This window comes from Pseudorasbora parva, chromosome 3 (assembly GCF_024679245.1).
Source record: "Pseudorasbora parva isolate DD20220531a chromosome 3, ASM2467924v1, whole genome shotgun sequence".
Lineage (NCBI taxonomy): Eukaryota > Metazoa > Chordata > Actinopteri > Cypriniformes > Gobionidae > Pseudorasbora > Pseudorasbora parva.
The window spans coordinates 51,904,424-51,925,715 of NC_090174.1; the positions used below are offsets into that span (position 1 = coordinate 51,904,424).

The window sequence follows — 21,292 nt, forward strand, 5'->3', positions numbered from 1 at the left end:
AATAGCATCCTTTCAAAAACGTAGAAATCATATCGACACCAGACTTTTGAATTGTAGACTATAGTGCTCTACAACAGATTTCAGAGAGCAAATATTTAGTCACTAAAGTATAGTATAGTATACTATAGTATATACCGATATGCACATTTTAACCACTCCAAAAGAGAGTTTTATTCTGTCCACTGCAAAACCAAATGCTATTGTGGGATATCAAAGGCAGTGAAACAGCATAGTAGACACTGGATGTGATGCATATATTGTTACTTTTAAGAAAAACATTAAGGTTTAGTTCACCCAAAAATGAAAATTCTTTCATTAATTACTTACCCTCATGTAGTTTTAAAGCCGTAAGACTTTTGTTCATCTTCTGAACACCAATAAAGATCTTTTTAATCTGAGATTTGTCCCTCGGTAGTCTACTCAACTAAAGGGGGTCGCACACCGGACGCAAAACTCAGCGCCGCGCCACGTCTTTAAAATTCGAACGCATTGTTTTCCGTGAGTACACACCAGCGGCGGCATTCGGTGCCTGTCCGCGGCGACTCAGGAAGTTGTTTAAAATCCTGCCACGCCACAGACTGCCATTTCAAGGTTTTATATTCAATTTATATTTCCCTCAAATCTTCATTGTACATACTGATTTCACCCTGTGCTACAAGATACACCCATCGTGCAGCTCTTCTGTCAGAAGTTGATTCACACACACGAATGAATCGAGTGGTTTAGTTGAAAATTTCTGAAGAGACTTGATCGTTTTATTTGATGAACAGACCAAATTTAGGCTTTATTTCACATTTAAACATTCACCAACTCACACATCAGTTGTGAGAAACAGAAGCTCAAGCATGTTCACTTGACGTTTGGGAACCAATGAGGTTTATTCCTGTGTGTTACGCATCATATTTGAGCTTCCTCATGGATCAATGAAGTTCATTCTCGTGTGTTACACGCATAGACTGTAAAAAGATCAGGCATTTAAAACCACTACCAGCGGACACGATTTCACAGGCGGATAGGATTTGTCATGACACCGGATAACAGAAAATGGGCAAAGAGACGGGATGTGGGCAGAGCTTAGGTGACGCAATGACTATATACGGTGGATAAATGGCTATCCACCTGTCACTCAAAGTTACCACGTCCTTAATTATGCAGAACTTAAGGCTTTATATAATGCAAACAAATGAGTTGTAAAAAAGTTCACTCCCATCAGAGTTGTCATGAAGGGCAAAATTAGCTGTGTAGACCAAAAGCACAATTTGTACCAGGCTGTAAACATGTTTTTTTTTTCTTCTGTAAAGTTGGGAATTTTAACATGGGGCTCAATGAGATTCTGCTCTCTCCTGGAGCGTGTTTAGGAATTGCAGTTTACATTACTCTTCCATATTGGCTTTAAGAGAGATCGCGGGAGGTTGCCGTTTGATTACACATCACGTTTAAGCTTCCCCAAGAACCAACGATTTTCATTCTCGTGTGTTACACAGCACTTTTGAGCTTTTCTCAAGGACCAATGAGGTTAATTCTCGTGTGTTACACATCACATTTGAACTTCCTCAGTTCATTCTCGTGTGTTACACATCACATTTGAGCTTCCTCAGTTCATTCTTGTGTGTTACACATCACATTTGAGCTTCCTCAGTTCATTCTCGTGTGTTACACATCACATTGGAGCTTCCTCAGTTCCTTCTCGTGTGTTACACATCACATTGGAGCTTCCTCAGTTCATTCTAGTGTGTTACACATCACATTGGAGCTTCCTCAGTTCATTCTCGTGTGTTACACATCACATTGGAGCTTCCTCAGTTCATTCTAGTGTGTTACACATCACATTGGAGCTTCCTCAGTTCATTCTAGTGTGTTACACATCACATTGGAGCTTCCTCAGTTCATTCTAGTGTGTTACACATCACATTGGAGCTTCCTCAGTTCCTTCTCGTGTGTTACACATCACATTGGAGCTTCCTCAGTTCATTCTAGTGTGTTACACATCACATTGGAGCTTCCTCAGTTCATTCTCGTGTGTTACACATCAGGGGCACATTCAAGCTCAAACCGGTGCGCTACGGTTTCCGGGTTGAACATCGTATTTCCTGAAAACGGTGTGCAACGGGGTTTGAGATATGTTTTCTCTTGTTTGGTGTGTCAAAAACGTCAGCCCAATCAGCAGAAACATGTAACCACGCAGTGTTAGAGACAGCTCGCACAATGGGTTCAAGTAAAGTCATTTACAAATGTGTCCGCTGCAGCTCGGTATATGCAACAATTGAAGATATTACGAGATATGTTTGTCTTTTCACCCTTTTTTTCTTCCGAGGCAAATGTTGGATCACAATAAATAGGAACCACGGTTTCTACAAATCCCTTCACTCTTTGATTCTGGACGGCAAGGGCAGTGACTGTGTTTTGCAGTATTAAACATTGATATATATATATAATATTACATACATACATACATCGTCAGGCTCTGAGAAAATGATTTAAAAAGAACACAAATGAATGGCTTTTTCAACATCATTAGTATTCAACATCAACATAACACCGTTTCTGTTCAAAAAATGTTTTGCAACGTTTTGAGGGGGCTAAATGCAGCCCACATTTGCGCTTCCTCAAGAATCAATGACGTTCATTCTCGTGTGACGCTTCAATGACCAATAATGTGCTCAATGCATAGACGAACAAAAGTCTTACTGGTTTGAAAATGAATTAAGGTAAATGATGACAGAATTTATTTTTGTTATGCAGATTCCATTTGCTTATTTTGTATCCAATGCAATTCAGTTCACACAGTTTAAGTGTGACTTATGCAAGTGCACATGAACCTGTCTAGTCCAGTAAACCTCAGTTACTCAATACATCATTGCAAGGAAGCAGGTGATAATGTCTACAGATAAACGAGTGTTACCTGCAGGTCTTTTTGGTAATCAGCACTAAACCCCCTTAAGTCCGGGTGCAAAGACAAAGTGGCCACCATCACTTCCCTCACACGCAGCTATGCATTCAGCTCTTATCTGTGTCAGCCTCAGCGTGGCATTCACGCCATGGGCAGGAACAATGCGGCCTGTCGCTCGCCTCCGTCAGCATGAGTGACAGTGGGTGTGGAAGCACTTGTGTCTGACTTCAGCTCTCTATCTTCCACAGAGCTGTTTTTCCAGTCCAGATACTCCCCCCTTCCCTCCGTTTTCCTTTACCGATGCACGGCAGCACAATAAAGGGTGTGTGTGTGTATCCCGCACTTCCTCCTCTGTTTGTTTAACTGAGCTTTAGAATGGACCTGCCGGTCCGTTTGCCACATTTGTTTCCTCCACAGGAGAATTTGCCTTATTTGGCACAAGGGGGTCGAAAGAAACGCTGACTAATGACTAATGATGTGGGTGTTGGGCTTGGTGAGGTGGAAATGTCAAATGAAGTAACAGAAAGTGAGTGAGAGGGAAGAAACCAAAATAAGAATAAAGAAAAGAATGACTAATATCCGAGGTGATATCACTGAAACCGGGGAGTACCAGTCACAGCACCAGCACACAGCCTTCAAAGTCATTCTACTCCCTTTATGCCCTTTTTATTATGATTCATAGATGTTTTATCATTAAAAAAAAAACATTTGGATTACATTCAAACATTCGAAAACATTCCCAAACTAGATTTTTATATTATGACTGGTGCTTGTCCATGAAATGGTCGAATGATGTTGTGAGTTGCCAGAGCATTGACATTCATTTGCTAAGGTGTTTTGAGTGGTTGTTAGCATGTTGCAATGTGATTCCTGTGGTATTCTGAGTGTTTGCTAATGTGCCGATCTTCTTAAAGTCTTCTTGGGATAAATTAACTCTATGCACACCAGTTTATAAAAGTAAAATATTCTGAAAATTGAAATATCTCATATACTGAATGCTGTCGAACATTGTCATAATTAAACAAATGGAAACAATGTTTTAATGTTGTAATGTTTTAAATATAAAGCAACCAAATACATTCATTAAACATCTTACATTCAAGGATTTAAGACTAGTTAGATATAAATGTAATTATACAGTTGTAAGAGGTAATTTTACAAGTTTTTTCAGGAAGTTGTTTAAGTTTTGTCTTTTAGTTTGGAGTCAATAGTCTTGTTGGCAGCACTCCGTCATGTGGTGTAGTTGCGCTCTGGGCGACCCCACTTAAGGACATTTCCTGATACTGTCCCCCCACTACAGTGTTTAGCAGCTCAAAATGATCTGATTCTTATCATAAACAGAAAAGCAATAATGGGGTAAATGGTTCGAATAGAAATTTCCACCTACAAGGATTACAGGTGCTTGTGCCATTGTGCAGTCGATGCCAAGTGTGATAAACTCACAATTTCTAAGATCATTTAACTGCGTAGCGTAAATTATGTTAATGCAATTTCACGTGCTTCAGTGATTTATTTGCATTAAATTATTTTAGTGCGTTAAGGATTTTGAATTAATCGTATGTGTTAATGTTGATAGCCCTAATTTTAATCTTAAAACTGTTTTGTTAATCCAGCCGCTGCTCCTTAGATATGTCTCTGGTCCCTCCTTCATATAAATGTGTTCACACTTTAAGTCCAGTTTTTCTGGTTGGGATCAAAAAATAAAATTATATATTTGGTTAATTTTGCATTCTCACTAATTTTTAAAGTGACCCTTTTATGGTTTTTCACGTAATGTGTAATATAGCCGTTTGTGACTGTAAAAGCTCTACAAAAGGTCAAAGTGCACAATAAATATCTCCCAATAGAAAAAGGATTAAATAAGTCATCAGTCATTTCGGTCTTACTTTCTGCCCAACCCTACAGGGTTTGTTACAAGTTTGTTTAATGTCTGCCTTTGGTCTTAATTGGGTGCCCACAAACAACATGTATTTTGATATGAGGTCTGGAAGAGTTTGGTTCTTATTGTCGACATGTCAAAGACATTGTTTTCTGCACTGGGAAAGCAAATCCATATGAATTAAATTTAAAAAATAAATTAATTGAACCAAATCTGCCAAGTGTGAACACCCTAATTCAATTCATAATAATCAATAATAATCAAATTCAATATACATTTTTATGGACGTAGCTTACTGAATATTATTTGGCGCTGTGATGAACATCGCAATGGTTTGCCTGCTGCCGATGTTCTTTGCATTGTCTAGGTGAAGATACCAAGCAGAGATATAGTTGATATAGTTGTGTTGATATAGTTTACTGATTTGGAGAAGAGGAAACTAAAGTATAATATCACAAAGTTAATTCATGAAGTTGTGGGAATAACACACCGTGTCCGCGTACACATTGTTCGGAATGGTGATAATCCGATTGAGGCTTTTACAAGCCTGTTTATTGTGATTAAAATCGCCGTACGCCACCTAAATTACTACGATTATGAGCTTAATTGCATTAGTTTGATAGAATTATTGCATTTACATAAGGTAAAGTTTATTCGAATATTGTCAAAATCCTATTAAAATCACATTATGAGGGAGCATGTAAACATAGTCTGTGAAAATGTTACTAACAGTCGACAGGTATGTGTGTTCTCATGGTCCTGAAGAATCTGGTGTGTGCATTGGATTATAAGTAAGCTTAAAATCAGCTGAAACTGCCCTTATGTCTGTGTTCTCCCACCGTTTTAAAACTGGTTAACATTTGAAAATCCAGTGTAGTAAGTCTAGTCTTGCCCAGGCCTATCTATATGATTTTTGCCTGATGGACAGTAAAACAAATGAAAAGGTCCTGAGTCTGGCTAGATGGGTAATAGCACAATCTTTTTGGCTTATTGTCATTGCTTTTATGGACAAGAAAGTAAAAAGGGAACAGGAAATAATAATGCTATAAATTGCGTCTCCTGTGTGCACTAACCACAAGGCCACAGCTCCTGAAAATATTTTATCTGAAATGCAAAGTAATAAGTCTCCCTCTCTTTTTTTTCTTTCTTTTTCCCCCCATAATGCTTTGTCACAGCAGCTTTAAAGATGGCATCCACCTGTTCCACGAGGGTAGCAGTAATCACATTCTATATTCCCACAATCTGCAGGATCTTAGTTGGACTTATTTATGAATGGCAGCGTATGACAGTGGTTTGGGCAGAGGTGTGTGGCTGCCCATCACTGAATCCACTGATTCCACAGCACGGGGGGAGAGGAATGCGGACCGCCTATCCTCGATCTTTGAAGCCCACGGTAAAATGACTGCTGCTCCCCCTCCTCCGGTATAAGTCGCAGCGCAGGGGGCACAGATAGAGCCTGTGTTTGATCTGAAGGTCGCCAGCCCTTTGCCTGTGTTGAGAGATACCTGGCTGACGTGGCTGCTTCTTATTTAATAACATGAAGGGGAAGCGAACTCTCTCTCATAATTAGGCCTAATTACCAAGCAGGTGTTGACAGACGGCCCACGAAGAGACAAACTGCCTTTATCCAGAGTCTTAGAGTCAGATTACTGGAGCTGTCTTATCTGTTACACCAAGAGAGCTGAAAAACGCTCTCTCTTTCTCTTCATCCTCCCATCAGAAATGGGCATTCTCATTTCATATATGCTTTTGCTTAATTACAGATCCTAAATAATTCAGAACAATATTGACATTTATAATGATTTTGATGTAATAATTATGGGCCCATAATCATAGCTTTTCTGTCAGATGTTCAAAATAATATTCAATATCACTATTAATCGTGAGGGAAAATGTGCATTTTGGATGGATGTAAGAATACAGTTAAAATGAGAAATTATTACAATTTAACATTTTTGATCCTTTGATCATTCTAATATGCTGACTTGGTGCTCTAGAAACATTTCCTATTAGTATTAATGTTGAAAACAGTTGTGCTGTCGAATATTTAATATAACATTCAACAGAATGGCATTTACTTGAAATTGAAATCTTTTTGAAAATGTCTTTACTGTTTAGTTTATTTTAATTTATCCTTGCTGAATAAAAGTGTTAATTTTAGAGCTTATGTTCAATGATAAAATGTCCAAATAGTTCCTGAAACTTCAGTGTGAGGTGAAGCGGTAAAATTCAACTATAGTAAATGTAGTAGTCTTCTCTTAAAGGGGTGGTTCTGTGTTTTTTTTCTAGGCTTGGTTGTGTTTATGGGGCGCAGTATAACAGGTCTTACTTCTTTCTTTTTTTTTTAAATGCCGTATTTTTCTTATATTTGACCTTTATACCACACTGCTGTCTCCACTATCCTTTGAACGGCTCGTTTGCTTTCTGCTTCTATGAAGCCCATCCCTCCAAAAAACGCAATGGTCTTAGATTGGTTAGATGCATGTCTGCAACACTCTAGCCTACTGCAACAGCTCTCTCTTTCATAATGACTGCGACGTAGCCTCGTCCACTTTGTTGCGTGTTCGCGGGGGCAGTGTTTATGTTGATAGCAAGGGTTTATGATGTCAGAAACCCAGAAAAGAAGCTTGTTGTCGTCCAAACCAGCTGTTTTTGTAAGCAATAAACTGCCATAACTTTAAAAGGCAATATCTCTGTTTGCATTGAACTTTCAGCGCTGTAACTTTGCAGATACTGTTATGCTCAAGCAGCAACATTACACACTAACTAAAGTTAAAAAAGTGAAATCGCATGCAACCACCCCTTTAATAGTCTACTGGTTAGTGCTGTGGTTGACCAATATGGCTTTTTATTGACTGATTAGAATATCTAGAAAACATATTAACTGATGGGTGCTGTAATGCCAATACATATAACAGATACAGTGTACTAATTTAACTGTGGATCTTGTGACTAAGAGTTTCACAACAGCACCTTTTTTCACTTAATTTGTTTATTTGCTACATCAAATTTCAATTCTGTGTTTCGCAGAGTATTTTTGTTGACAGCAAAAATGTGTATGTGTGTGTGTATATATATGTGTGTGTGTATATATATGTGTATATATATGTGTATATATATATATATATATATATATATATATATATATATACACAGTATATTGTTTCTGAAAAGCTGTATCACACTTTCGTTCTTGTTTGTTTAATTATTACTACCAAAATAATTGTTCATAATTTATTCAACCTCATATTTTTCCAAATCTGTATGTTTGTCTTTTGTCTGGACAAAACAAATGATGAATGTTTTTTTTGTTTTGTTTTCTGCTCCATAAAATGAAATGGGGTACAATGTTGTTTGCAACCTGATGTAGTTTGAAAACAAGTCCGATTTCAAATGACAGAAGGATGAATAAATGACGAGTACTTTTTTGGGTGACGTATCGCTTTAAAATATTAAATATACATTATACAATTTAACAATCACAGCAAATTAACTGCATTATGTCCCCATTCTGCCTTTTTTATCCATAACACTGTGTGCGTTCTCCTCTCATTTGTCTCTCTCCATGCCTTTTCAAAACTTGGCCTTGCCAATGAAGTTCTTGACTCTTTGGCCTAGTTCCTCAGCCTGTTTTTCTACTCCATCCATATCTTTATTTCTTTCCATCTCTGACTGACAGCACCGTATTGGCAGAGGTATGTTTTGAGTCGTGTTTGCACAACGAGAACGTGTGTCAGTAGACCCGTGTGTCAGTGAACTTCACAATACGGGCATGTTAATCCTCTTAAAACCTATGAAAACCTCGCTGTCACTATCGGACTGATCGTCCGATAGTGCATTCCTCTAACTTTGCAGTTTTTTGGGAGGGGGAGGGGATAAATCTTTAATTCTAAATTCTTAAATATCCATTGTACATCACCTCATTTTTCAAAAAGTCTGAAAATCGTTTGTGTGAAGATTCAGTGTCTCTCTAAAGCTCTAAAACTGTCCTTTCCACTTGGCCTAGTCTATTGTGATTGGTCTACAGCTCATACAGCGTGTGTCAGAAACAAAACGCCTATTACCATATCTGAATTAACTTCCCTCTTGTATGCACAGTCATGCGAAAGATAGCGCCGTCATTTTTTCCATATCAATTCCAGCGTGAGTCCTTAAGATTTGTGGTGCAGAAAACAGTTTTTTTGTTGTTGTTATTTAAATGTCAACAACACATCAAATTCTTCCAGGCTTCAGCTACAACTTGAGGGTGGGTCAATATATATCACATTCACAAGCAGCCAATGAAGACCAAAGGCTGATCTTATGCACAATTGTTACATTGTTGCGTATGTATGTAACAGAAAATGAAACTGGAATTTTTGGAATTGCTGGCAACTCATTTCAGAAGTTCAGAATTGGTTATTTTTTTAGCAAACAACTGGCCATTCATGAGTCTTTCGTATACAGTTGGTACGGAAAGTATTGAGACCACTTTCAATTTTTCACTCCGTTATATTGCAGCCATTTGCTAAAATAATTTAAATTCACTTTTTTTTCTTATTAATGTGCACACAGCACCCCATGTTCACAGAAAAACACAGAATTGTTGACATTTTTGCAGATTTGTTAAAAAGAAAAACTGAAATATCACATGGTCATAAGTATTCAGACCCTTTTCTGTGACCCTCATATATTTAAAGGGGGGGGGTGAAATGCTGTTTCATGCATACTGATCTTTTTACACTGTTAAAGACATGGAATCCCATACTAAACATGGACAAAGTTTCAAAAGTTAAGGTGGACGTTTGATGGGAGTATTTCTTTGTCAAAAATACTACTTCCGGTTAGTCATAAGTTTCGGCAAGTTTTTTTGCGATCATGCGTCCACTTGACGTTAATGGGGGCGGAATTTCCTTGTATGGGCCTTACGGACAATTCTACCGGAAGAGCGTGAGAGAGAGAGAGAGGGAGAGAGCGAAAGTAACAGGCTATGCCCATCAAAGCGCTCGTAGGCTGCGCTGCACAGGTGATGTGCACAATTAACAATGACATCAAAAAGTGCGTTTTTGGTTGCCAGACCAAGACAGTCCTGCACAGATTCCCCAAAAACCCCGCGGTAAGGCAACAGTGGATGGAATTTGCTTTTCCAGATCAGCAACTGAGTTGCGCGACTGTTTATATCTGTTCGCTGCATTTCGGTGCCGACTGTTTCATAAACAAGGCCCAGCTCGATGCCGGATTTTCCGATCGCCTAATGCTGAAGGATGGAGCAGTCCCAACGTTAGAACCGCGGGCGGTGAGTTAGACTGCTTCAAATGTCTGTGTCTATGCTCATCAAGTAGCCCAAACATGATCACGTATAGTTACTATATATATTACTATATATAGAAATTGATCAATGGAGCATGCGATGTGTAGTGCGTGTACATTTGTTTAGCTGGCCACTATATGTGTAACTTTATGTTTGTGTATTGTAAAAGCACTCCAAACAACAATACACAAAGAGTGGGGAAATATGTTGAACTAAATAAGCGCGCTTCTTCATTCAAATGCGCTACTATTCCGTGTCTTTCTATGTAAACACTAACTTAGCCTGCCGTGCAAAACCAGTCCGCTTACTAACGTTACAATTGTCTACACAAACCACGCGTAAACACACGTGCACAACTGCATTTCCTACATGTACACCTTCAAAGACAAAAATACGACGATATAATTCAAGTATAAATATGTAAATAACACAAGCCGCTAAGCATATTATATAGTTAGTGTATAACTTGTACCACATAGAGACGTCCTGCTCTAGTCGTTTTTGCTGCTGCTCCTGTTCAACTGCAGCCTCTGGGTCTGATTCCGGATCATAGATGTATGGCTGTATCTGATTAAAAGCCATATTTTTATTTTGAATAAAGTTTTTTCCCGCTGTTAGGGATGACACAGCTTTACGACGCACTCGACTCAACACAATAGCAGCAGCGCGCACACGTCATTATTTAGCTCCGCTCACACGACACGCCCCCACCCGCTCGGCTTTTTTCGGAAAGACTCGGAACAGCGCATCTTTCTTATATAATTATAAAAAAAATAAAGACTTTTCGGAGATATGCAGGATGCAATGCTACTCTATAGGTACTCAAGATTGACATGACACTGACTGAAACTGAGGGTGCTTTCACACCTACCTTGTTTGGTCCGGATTTTCGGACTTTTCAGTTTGGTACGAACCAAAATTATAGGTGTGAAACCTCCCTCGGACCATGGTCCGGACCAAACAGACGAAATTTGGTCCGACGAAAAGAGGTAGTCTCGGTCCGGACCAAACTGAACAAAGGTTCGGTTCGTTTCTTGTGTGAAAGCATTTTCTGTATAGTTTGGACTTTCAGACCATTTACAGGAAGTTCTGGTGTAGGATTAGTGAAAAAAAACACAGAATAAACTCACAGCACATGCAGTGATGGAGCGCGCAGCATTTTAAACAGAACCGCTTGTGTAGTCATGTCAGCTCGCGTGAACGGCGTGCTCTGCTTGTGAATTTTATATATATATATATATATATATATAATATATATATATATATATATATATATATATATATATATATATATATATATATATATATATATATATATATATATATAATGTCTGTGAGACAAGTAACGTTATATGCTCAGTTTCGGTTTATTTATGAGACCGCTCCAGTTCATGTGCAACGCAAATGATCACTCTGTCACGGGATGTCTGCTATATTATTTATTTAAGCTTATTTAATAAATTCAGGCAAATGATGAAACATTTATTAAAATTAAGATACAAAATACAAAGCTTTCTACAAAACAAATCTTAATGAAGTGGTCAAAATTATTTCTGACTCGATGTCTTTGATATATATTGCACATCTGTGCACGTTTCATAATCAATATAGTCTAGATGAAATTTAAAAATAACATTATAATATTTAACATAACTATAAAATAAAACACATTGTTTGGCTAAAAAGCCTATCTTCTAGGAGCTCCTCCTTTCCTGTCGGCGCCGATAAAATGTTTGCACAACGAGGACGTTCATTCTGTGAATTTGCCTCGAGTATAGTTGGTGCTGCAGATAGTAATGCCATAATATTAACATTATTGGCAACGATGCGTCTGTTCATTCATTCTTGTCAAAGTAAGCCGCTGAATTGACAGCACACTGACGTCAGACGCACGTCCGCTAACAAACCAATCAATGTTAAGATGCAGCCCACATAGATGATGACGACAGGACGCCAGTGCGTCATGTAAAGTTCTTTGGTGCGCTAACATAACTGCAATGTGAAAGCAAACCAAAAAGAACCAAATGTCCAAACACAAACTTTGGTTCGGACCTTGGTGCGGACTTTCAGGTGTGAAAACGCCCTGAGTGTTTCACCCCCCCTTTAACTCAGGTGCTGTCCATTTCTTCTGATCATCCTTGAGATGGTTCTACACCTTCATTTGAGTCCAGCTGTGTTTGATTATACTGACTGGACTTGATTAGGAAAGCCACACACCTGTCTACATTAGACCTTACAGCTCACAGTGCATGTCAGAGCAAATGAGAATCATGAGGTCAAAGGAACTGCCTGAAGAGTTCAGAGAAAGAATTGTGGCAAGGCACAGATCTGGCCATGGTTAAAATAAAAATTCTGCTGCACTTACGGTTCCTAAGAGCACAGTGGCCTCCATAATGGAAGATGTTTGGGATGACCAGAACCCTTCCTAGAGCTGCAGGGACAGGCATTTTTTTCTGCAGGCACTTTGCAGACATTTTTCATTCACAAACTGCTATATTATGTAACCTCTCCTGTTTGAAGCATGCCCACTTCAAGAGGGACTCAAACTCGGGTCCGCTGGCATGAGAGTCAGACACTCTTACAAGGAGGCTAAAGGCTGCCTCCTCTAGCATCAGTCGCTAGAGCTTCTCTTGAGATCAGAGGAGTGAGGTTTATGCTGCACTGCCTGATTTTAGCCCCGATTTTGATTTGCCGATAGGTTTTGCAATTTCATTGCAAACATTTTTGGCAAATCGGTGCTCGTGCACGCGAGTGACAATCACCCAGTGTGAATGATCAAAAAAGCAATGAGAGAATCGCCGACGCCTGCGAGATATTTGGCATTCTAAATATCCGGACCTGACGGCGATTCAAACGCCTGTGTAAAATTAGTTCTTACTGAAAATGACATCGCCAATGACTGACAGCCAATGAGAGACCGAGATACAGGGCAGTGGGAGATTCAGAGAGGAGTTATAGACCAGAATATCAGTATTTATTTAATAGATATATTAATAATTCTATTAAACAGAAACAAAGCCCAAACATTTGCACATCACAGCAGCACATTACAAAATTATTACCTCAAACTCTCTTTGCAGAACACAATCCTTCCTCCCTCTGTCTCCAACATTTTCCTCCACCATAATCTTTTCTTTTTCTCTGCAAATCAGCCCACAGAAAATTTGAAATGCAAACTTTCTTCAGATTATCATTTTTAATAACAATTCCAAGTCTCGTGTGAGAACTCCGGTCGTATTGTTTACACATCGCACATGTGTTTAGCTTGAAACGTTAGAAACGTAGTTTGCGCTGCAGACAAAGAGTTGTCGGCGAGTTCTCCATCGTGCAGTGTGAACACAGCAGTGACTGATAGTCATGCAGTGTGAAAAGAGCAGTGATCCGACCAGTTCAGTCGTGCAGTCTGAACTCGGCCTTACTCGCACAGCAACTACTAGCATTACAAATACACACTGCATGAAAGGTCATTTTCAAAAAAAAAATCTATTCTTTTAGAATGTCAGGATTTGATTTTCCTTTGGCAAACTGTTAAAGCTAGAAGCTAGGATATGTGTATGTATTTAAGATATTACTATCACTCTCTTACCAAATTGTAATATTTGTATAATTATATGAATATCAAGTCAAGTCATATTTATTTGTATAGCACTTTTAACAATATACATTGTTTCAAAGCAGCTTTATCATAAGAAAGTATTTCTCTCATATCAGAAAGTCAAACTGTATTGTTGTTTGCAATGTCTATAGCCTGTTTACTGTCTGGTAATATGTGCTTATCACATTTTAGTAATCATAAATTTGGTATTATTTGAAAGCTTAAACACTTTAATTGGGCATTGCATTACCATGAAAACTGTTCTTTAAAAACTTTTAGCAGGCACATTTTTTTGTGATATGACCTTCAAATTTGGAACACAACTTGGTTAGACATGATTTTTATAGCAAATTTGATGTGCAGATTACTTGTAGTATACTTATTTTGTGTTTTTTTATATATATATATATATATATATATATATATATATATATATATATATATATATATATATATATATATATATATATATATATATATATATATATATATATATATAATTATTTATTATATATATTCAACTTCAGTACACTTTTATGCTTTTTCAATTCTGCAATTATCTTCTGAGTGCCTGTATTCCAAAGCCTTTATGAATTTAAGTTCAGATGCTCAAAAAAGGGGGTCACAGTGAGAATTACCGTTAAAGAAAACCATACTTGGCCATTTTCAATAATTTCTAAGTGCACTAGAATGGTAAATAGCTTTAGTTTAAGATATAGTTCAGCTAGATAGACAGTTCCCCAAACCAGAGGTTTAATTTCAGCCCCTATATGTGCAGTAGACAGGGTCTGGCTCCTATACAGGCCTGATGGCGACTGATAGTCACGGGTTCTAATCCCACTGCCTCCCTCCCAGCTCTCCTGTAAGAAACTAGAGGGGTGTTTAGTGACTGTCCCCTTTGTGAGAGGTTCATTTGGGGCGGCTGGGGGCTCGACTCTTAATTAGGAAGGTAGGGCAGTGAAGAATCTCCGCTTGACAGATTAACATGCACAATTTAACCACTAACCTTCCGAAATGAGCTCCCCCAAAATACCTGTGGGTCCGGTTTCAGCGCAAGGGCAGAGGTGATCAGAGATGACACTGAGCAGAAGGGTCTTCATTAACCGGGCGGCTCATATCTAAAATCAGCAATATCAGTCACCACTTAAAGGAGAAAACCGACTCTATCTGTGATTATGTAGTTATTTTTATTTAATTGTCTAAATTGTGTTTAATTATAATTGGTGTAATTTTTTGCTTCCCTTTTAAATGGTTAAATAACTAATATGGTTACAAAACTTTTCACAGTGTCAGGCATCTGACGCATTTCAATGGATAGTCGAAACTCGAAACTGACATCTTATGATATCTTGAAGGTTCAAAACCACATTAATGTGTCAAATTTTTTGTGTTTTCTTTTATAAAGGCATCAACAGATTTAGCTTTTTGCGGCTGTTTTAAAGGGATTTGTTGCTGACATCTTATCATCAAATTTCCGTCTGGATTTTTGTGGTCTGTTGCATCTCCACCATGGCCCTCCCTGCAGCCATCAGTGCCGTTTGCGCATGGGCTTTGAAACCCTTTTTGTTAGCTGTTGATAAAAAATAAAAATGTAAAAGACCGTTTTCAGTCTGTTTACAGTGATTAAGTTGTCTCTTTCATGATTTATGACATATTGAGCAACAGGTTTTACAAAGCAGAAGGAAGACAAGGGGGAAAAATCATGATCACATCTTCCTTTTGCCCAAAGGCTTTTATAGTGTTTACAGTGTTAACCAAGATATATCAGTGTATTCATAAGGGCTGATGCTAATAATTATGTGTAAGTTGTGTAAACAAACTCCACCAGTGCTGGTCATGTGGTTGATTACATTTTTCTGTTCTTTTTAAATGTCAGGATTTAATTTTTCTTTTAGGGAAACTTCTATAGTTGGGCTGGTTTAAGATGTATTAGTATTCCTTATTTACCCATGATCCTTTGTGGCTGGTGAAGTGTGTCAGTCTTCACTGATTCTTCAGAAATCATTCTAATATGCTGATTTGATGTTCAAGAAACATCTTATTATTATCAAAGTTGAAAACAGTTGTGCTGCTTAATATATTTAGGAAACCAAACCATGATAAATTATTTTTATTAAATAAGTTTTGTTTTTTTAATAAAGTATTTTTTGTAACAGTGTACTGTAAAATTATGTTGATCAGTATAGTGCATCCTTGCTGAATTTATTTTTATTTTTATTTATTTTTAAATACCCCTACATCTTTGTGTATGTATACTCACTTTTTTAAATGTAATATATACAGGTTATACATTTTTACATATTATGTTTTTTGTATATTTTTTTAATTTATTTATTTGTAGGATCAAGATCATTGATGTTGCTGTGGTGATGTCCCGCCCTCCTCCAGACCCACTGTTCATCCTGAGGGGTTCAGGGGCCGCAGTGAACACCCTTCACTTCTGCTGTGGTGTGGATGGACCACCATTTCTCTACTCTGGGTTGGTGCCAACTTATTAATTGAACCTTCAGCTTTTTGGTTCCCTTAGTGCTCTTCTTTTTATTGTCCTCTTGATGCTTGTGTGTTTTAGGTCAGGTAAAGGTGCAATCCATGTCTGGAACCTGACCACTAGGAGAGCAGAACATGTTTTAGAGAGCCATGCTGGGAACTCTGTTATCTGGCTCCACACCTTCAAAGACAGCAGCAGCAGCCTCATCAGGTAGAGGAGAGGGGGGTAAGGCCATGTTTACACCTTGTATTGAGGTGCGTTTTGGTTGATTGCATCATAAGTAGATAAACGAGACACATAGCCGTTAACACCTGGTCTTTTATCTGTTTCTTTTGTCCACTTTCAACCACTTCTGTCCTGATTTCTTTAAGAGGAGGGTCTATGGGCAGGTGTTTTTTCACATCTTTTCATCTAATGGATGAAATAAGCTTGCCCATTTTTCATATGATTGCGCACAGAGATGACAGAAAAACATATGGAGAGCATCAGCTTTCGTTTCTGCTCTGAAAGAGTAAATTTAGTACATTTTAGTACAATGTTTAGTACATTTTTTCGTTTTTTAAACCATACTTGGTTCTCCAATTTAAAACGTTTAAATCCCTTCTGGCTAGCTCGCCTCCCATAATGTTTTCGCATATGTCAGTAGGCAGGGAGAATACTGCCTTTTGTGGCTGTTCGAACACATTCGACCACATGAGCATTTGTTGAAGGGCCAAAACAAGGTTGTGCAGAGCCTCTTAAGCCCTTTGAAACTGCATTGCAGTGGTGGAGGAAGTACCGAATCTCAGTACTTAAGTAAAAGTACAAGTAACCAGAGACATATTTACTTTAGTAAAAGTAGAAGTACTACAATGTGAACACTAAGTAATAAGTACCTGATTTTAAATGTACTTTAAGTATTAAAAGTATAAGTACTTGCATAACAATTTATTCTCTTAATGTCTATATTCTAATAATTTAAAAAAAACAGTATGGGCTGTGGCATTTTAATTAAATTAGTTTTTGGTCAATGTAATTGCTTACCATCTGTCGCCCAGTTTATATTCTGACTTACAATTCTGGTTATCTATCAGGGTGATCTGCAGAGTTAAATTATTCTGAAGCAACATTCTCATCAGCTTTGATGTATTTAAATCTTCATATTATGATATGTTTACCTTTTTAAAGGACATTTTTCCCTAATCTTATTAAATATAGGCTATGTTCCAGCTTTCCCTTTATTTTCTTAAATGTGATCAATAAATTAAATTAGAATAAGACACTATAGGTTGTTACCAATCAAATTAATTATTTTACACTGAAAAATTACAACTGCATTAAATAATGTTATGAGATTGTTTTAAATAAATATATTTAAATACAAATAAGAAATGTTGGAGAGATTGTTTAAACATGAAAAAACACCAGAGTCATTGAGTCGATTCCTTCAAACGGCTGATTAGTTCATGAATGAGGCAGTCATTTACAAACAGGTCATTGAATCGTTGATGCAACTGATTCATTCAAAACGCTGAATTATTCAGTAACACGCTGGGTGTGTTTACATGCACATTCTTAAGCTGATTATGCCTAATAAGCCGACAATGAACATGGTCATGTAAACACAGTAACCCGTTTTCTTTTATCGGAGTAAGGTCATAAACGGCTTAAGCATAAACCGGTCGGGACAGGTAGTTTTTTGCCTCTTACCCAGATTCTGCGCTGCATGTAAACGCATTAAAGGAGTACTTCAACGCTGGGAAGATGAATCTGTATTAAAACAGGGTCATTAATGTAGTCTAAATGTGAATTTAGTGCTTTCTAGACTGAGAAAAGACAGAAAACGTATTTTTGTCTCATGGGGATGAAAGACAACAATTCCCAGAATGCTTCACTGCCCTACGAGGCCACTCCCAAAGCCACCGCTACTAGATTACTGAATCACTGATAATTTTCCCACCGCGCCCGCGTTCATTTGCATAAAATCAGTTCAGTTAAAGAACAGACACTACAATTAAAAACTGAACGTGTCTGTTCAATATGTGATTTAGCATCTGAGGGAGTCTCACAGCCCAAAACGCTGCAGGAGTCATATATTGACAGTCAAGAATGAGCTCGCGATGAGAGCAAACGCATCCGCGGCATAGATTCACAGCGCATGTTCAGTCTGGCGCATTTTCAGTTCATGCCTTTGAAAGCTTAACTTTCATAGGAATTAGTTTGAGAAGTTGAAAGACTTACTTTGCTCTGCTGGCCGTACCGTTTAAACATGAATGCCTGAGGCTGCAGCTGCGAGTGTGATCTCCCATCCCCCACGCGCGAGTTGAAAACATGCGGAAATGGCTGCCTCTGCTGGCTGTAGTCTTTAGCCTCTGGCCAACAATTCCTCCGATGGCGCAAATTGACGATATTTGAGTCATGGGAGGAGTTTTTCCAGAAATAAAATGTATAAATCTCTTGTCTCAGGGGGATATATGAGGGGGTGATATAGGTGACAAAAACACAAACTAAGAGCACATTTAAACGCATCCAGACAGAGCGAGCTAGCGTTTTGCATGAAATAAGGACATGTATCACAAACGCTCTTTTAAAACCCAGAAAATTGTATAGAGATCAGCTCTCTTCAAAAGTGGAAGGTGTTTAGTCAAAATGCTGCATCTAACTGCACGAGAGAATAATATGAGCCATAAATCTCCCGCTGACAGGGCGCTTTGTTTAACATCCCAACTGACATAACATTTGAAAACTCGTTATTTTTGACGTCACTTACGTCAAACGTAACGACTTTTGACATCAGGAAATAACCCGATTTATTAATAAAGTCATGTTAACGCGGTTTACTTGCATTCAGTTTACTGGTTTGCATGTAAACTGGGAAAACTGATTATTTCAATAAGCTGTTTTTTTTTTAATTATCAGCTTACTGGTGTGCATGTTAACGCACCCACTGTTGTTGTGAGATGCGTTATGGTTCTGATGTAGAAATTTGATCTGATCTTGGAAATATTTTTGCTGCTGCAATAGAACACAAGCAGTCAATATTGCATCTTAATGTAAGTGACTTGATGTTAATTAATTGTTTATGGAACTGTCATATAAAATCAGTGTCACATTTTCAGATGGTATTCAAGAAAACCACACGCTTGGTCGTGTCGTGATGTTTTTAAACTGTATTATACGCAATAAAATATAAAAACAACATTTTTAATTTTTGATGCAGTATGTGACTGAGTTTCTCTGTTTGAGCGGGGCTGATTTGTTTATTATAAACAGTAGATAGGCTATTATAATCCATTAAATATCCAGACAATCCTTAATCTCGAGCCCTGAAACTGATCAGGAAATGTAACGAAACGTTGTAGAAATGTAGTGGAGTAGAAAGTGAAATATTTGCTGCAAAATGTAATGAAGTAAAAGTCAAAAGTATGCACTATTGATTCTACTTAAGTAAAGTCCAGATACGCGAGACATTTACTTAAGTAAAGTAACAAAGTATTTGTTCTTTGTTACATTCCACCACTGCTGCATTGCAACATTTTGGTTATCAGTTCCCCTTCTTTTTTTCCTATTTTCAGTCCCCTCTCTCTACTGTCCTCTCACCTCTACTGTCTTGGTCTAGGCCAAGATCTGGCCAAACCGGTTCAGTTAATTTGTGATATTTAGTGTGATTCATTGCCATGATTGGTTTTGTGTTTTTGTTCTGCTGTGTGTGTGTTTGTGTCTGTGGCTGTCAGTCAGGGTCGGGACATGCGGGTGTGCGTGTGGGATCTGTCTGAAGACCGCAGCACAGTGACGGACTCTCTCCTCACGGGCAGTGTGGGGTTCAGTCAGTGCTCTCTGCTGGAGTCCCGGCCCGGATCTGCTCTACTGGCCCACCCCACAGAACACATGGAGGAGGTGAGTGACTGCACAGATAATAGCTTCATTACACACATCTCAGGACAGTGCCCACCAACACTGCAGTTGAGCACTGTTTAGTTGTTTAAGGTACCTACATCCCTACATCAATAATCAGATTTACCAGTTTACCAACAAAATTAATATTTCTAATTTAATTGCATTGGCACATATTTAAATGATTACAAATTGAGGCAATTAAATAAAAATAAAAATCATATCACCAATACCATACCCCCCAACTGTGCAAATGTACATTTAAAAACATGAATAAAGTAAGTAATGTTTATCCTTTTTAAATAAATAAATAAATAAAATGACGTTAAAAAAACTGTCTGGTTTTGTAAGCTAGTTGGAAAGTAAAATGAATATTGTTGCTCTGTGTTATAGCATAGTAGGCCACATAGCATGGAATAAGTCATATATTAGCTTATTTTATTATATGCATAATATTATACTCATAACAAGATTAATGATTTTGTTGCGTACATACCTTTATCACATTCTGTTTTTATATGTTTGCATGTTCAGGTATGTGGCGATTTCTTGTGGGAGTTAGCAAAAATGAAATGGATTACAGTTTATGCAAAAGATTTTATTAGAAATTAATTATTTTACTTAGCAAGGATGTATTAATTTAAATAAAAGGGGATCATGTTACAGAAGACTGGAGTAATGATACTGTAAAATTTTATTTGCCATCACAGGAACATTTAAAAATCTATTAAAATAGAAACAAATTATAATAATAGAAAATGGTTTTAAATTTTAATGTTTCTCAATATTATTGTTTATTTTTCTGTTTAATAGACTTCTTTCAAAAATATTTAAATCTTACCAACCCCTGACTTTTGAATGTTAGTGTATGTTTAATTAATTAACCAAGCAGTCTCCTATGTTATTCAATACCAAACTACAAAATGGCTATATGTTGATTTAATTAAATAAATTAACCACCACTTATTTGAATTATTTTAATCTGGTACTACTGTTATTTTGGCAAGTGTAATGATTCTTTGAATCATTTTTTGGTAGTGGTCATTTTAGGTAAGGTTCAGTCATACTGTAGGTGTGATTTGTGCAGTCAAGCAGGCAACAGAGAGCAGATAGTGTGAGTTCTGCTCTGTTCTGGCTTTTATTGCATCCAGATTTATGTTTCACTGTCCAGTCTGCCAGTTACTCACTTGAGAGAGCCTGATCTGTCACTCGATCTACATTTACCATGCTTCAGCTCCCAGCAGCCCTGCAGCCAGACCAAACACAGAGCTTCAATA

At 37.7% G+C, this 21,292-nt stretch overlaps 1 protein-coding gene across 1 annotated transcript in view; it reads left to right on the forward strand.

Annotated features, from left to right (window-relative positions):
- The window catches only part of gnb1l (guanine nucleotide binding protein (G protein), beta polypeptide 1-like), a 65,465-nt gene that overhangs the window by 17,876 nt on the left and 26,297 nt on the right, over positions 1 to 21,292 (forward strand). The window contains exons 2-4 of the mRNA XM_067439426.1: positions 15,996 to 16,133; positions 16,224 to 16,352; positions 19,856 to 20,018. Coding sequence (XP_067295527.1) covers positions 16,024 to 16,133; positions 16,224 to 16,352; positions 19,856 to 20,018 — 402 coding nt within the window. The 5' untranslated portion in view covers positions 15,996 to 16,023. The remainder of the gene's footprint in view (positions 1 to 15,995; positions 16,134 to 16,223; positions 16,353 to 19,855; positions 20,019 to 21,292) is intronic.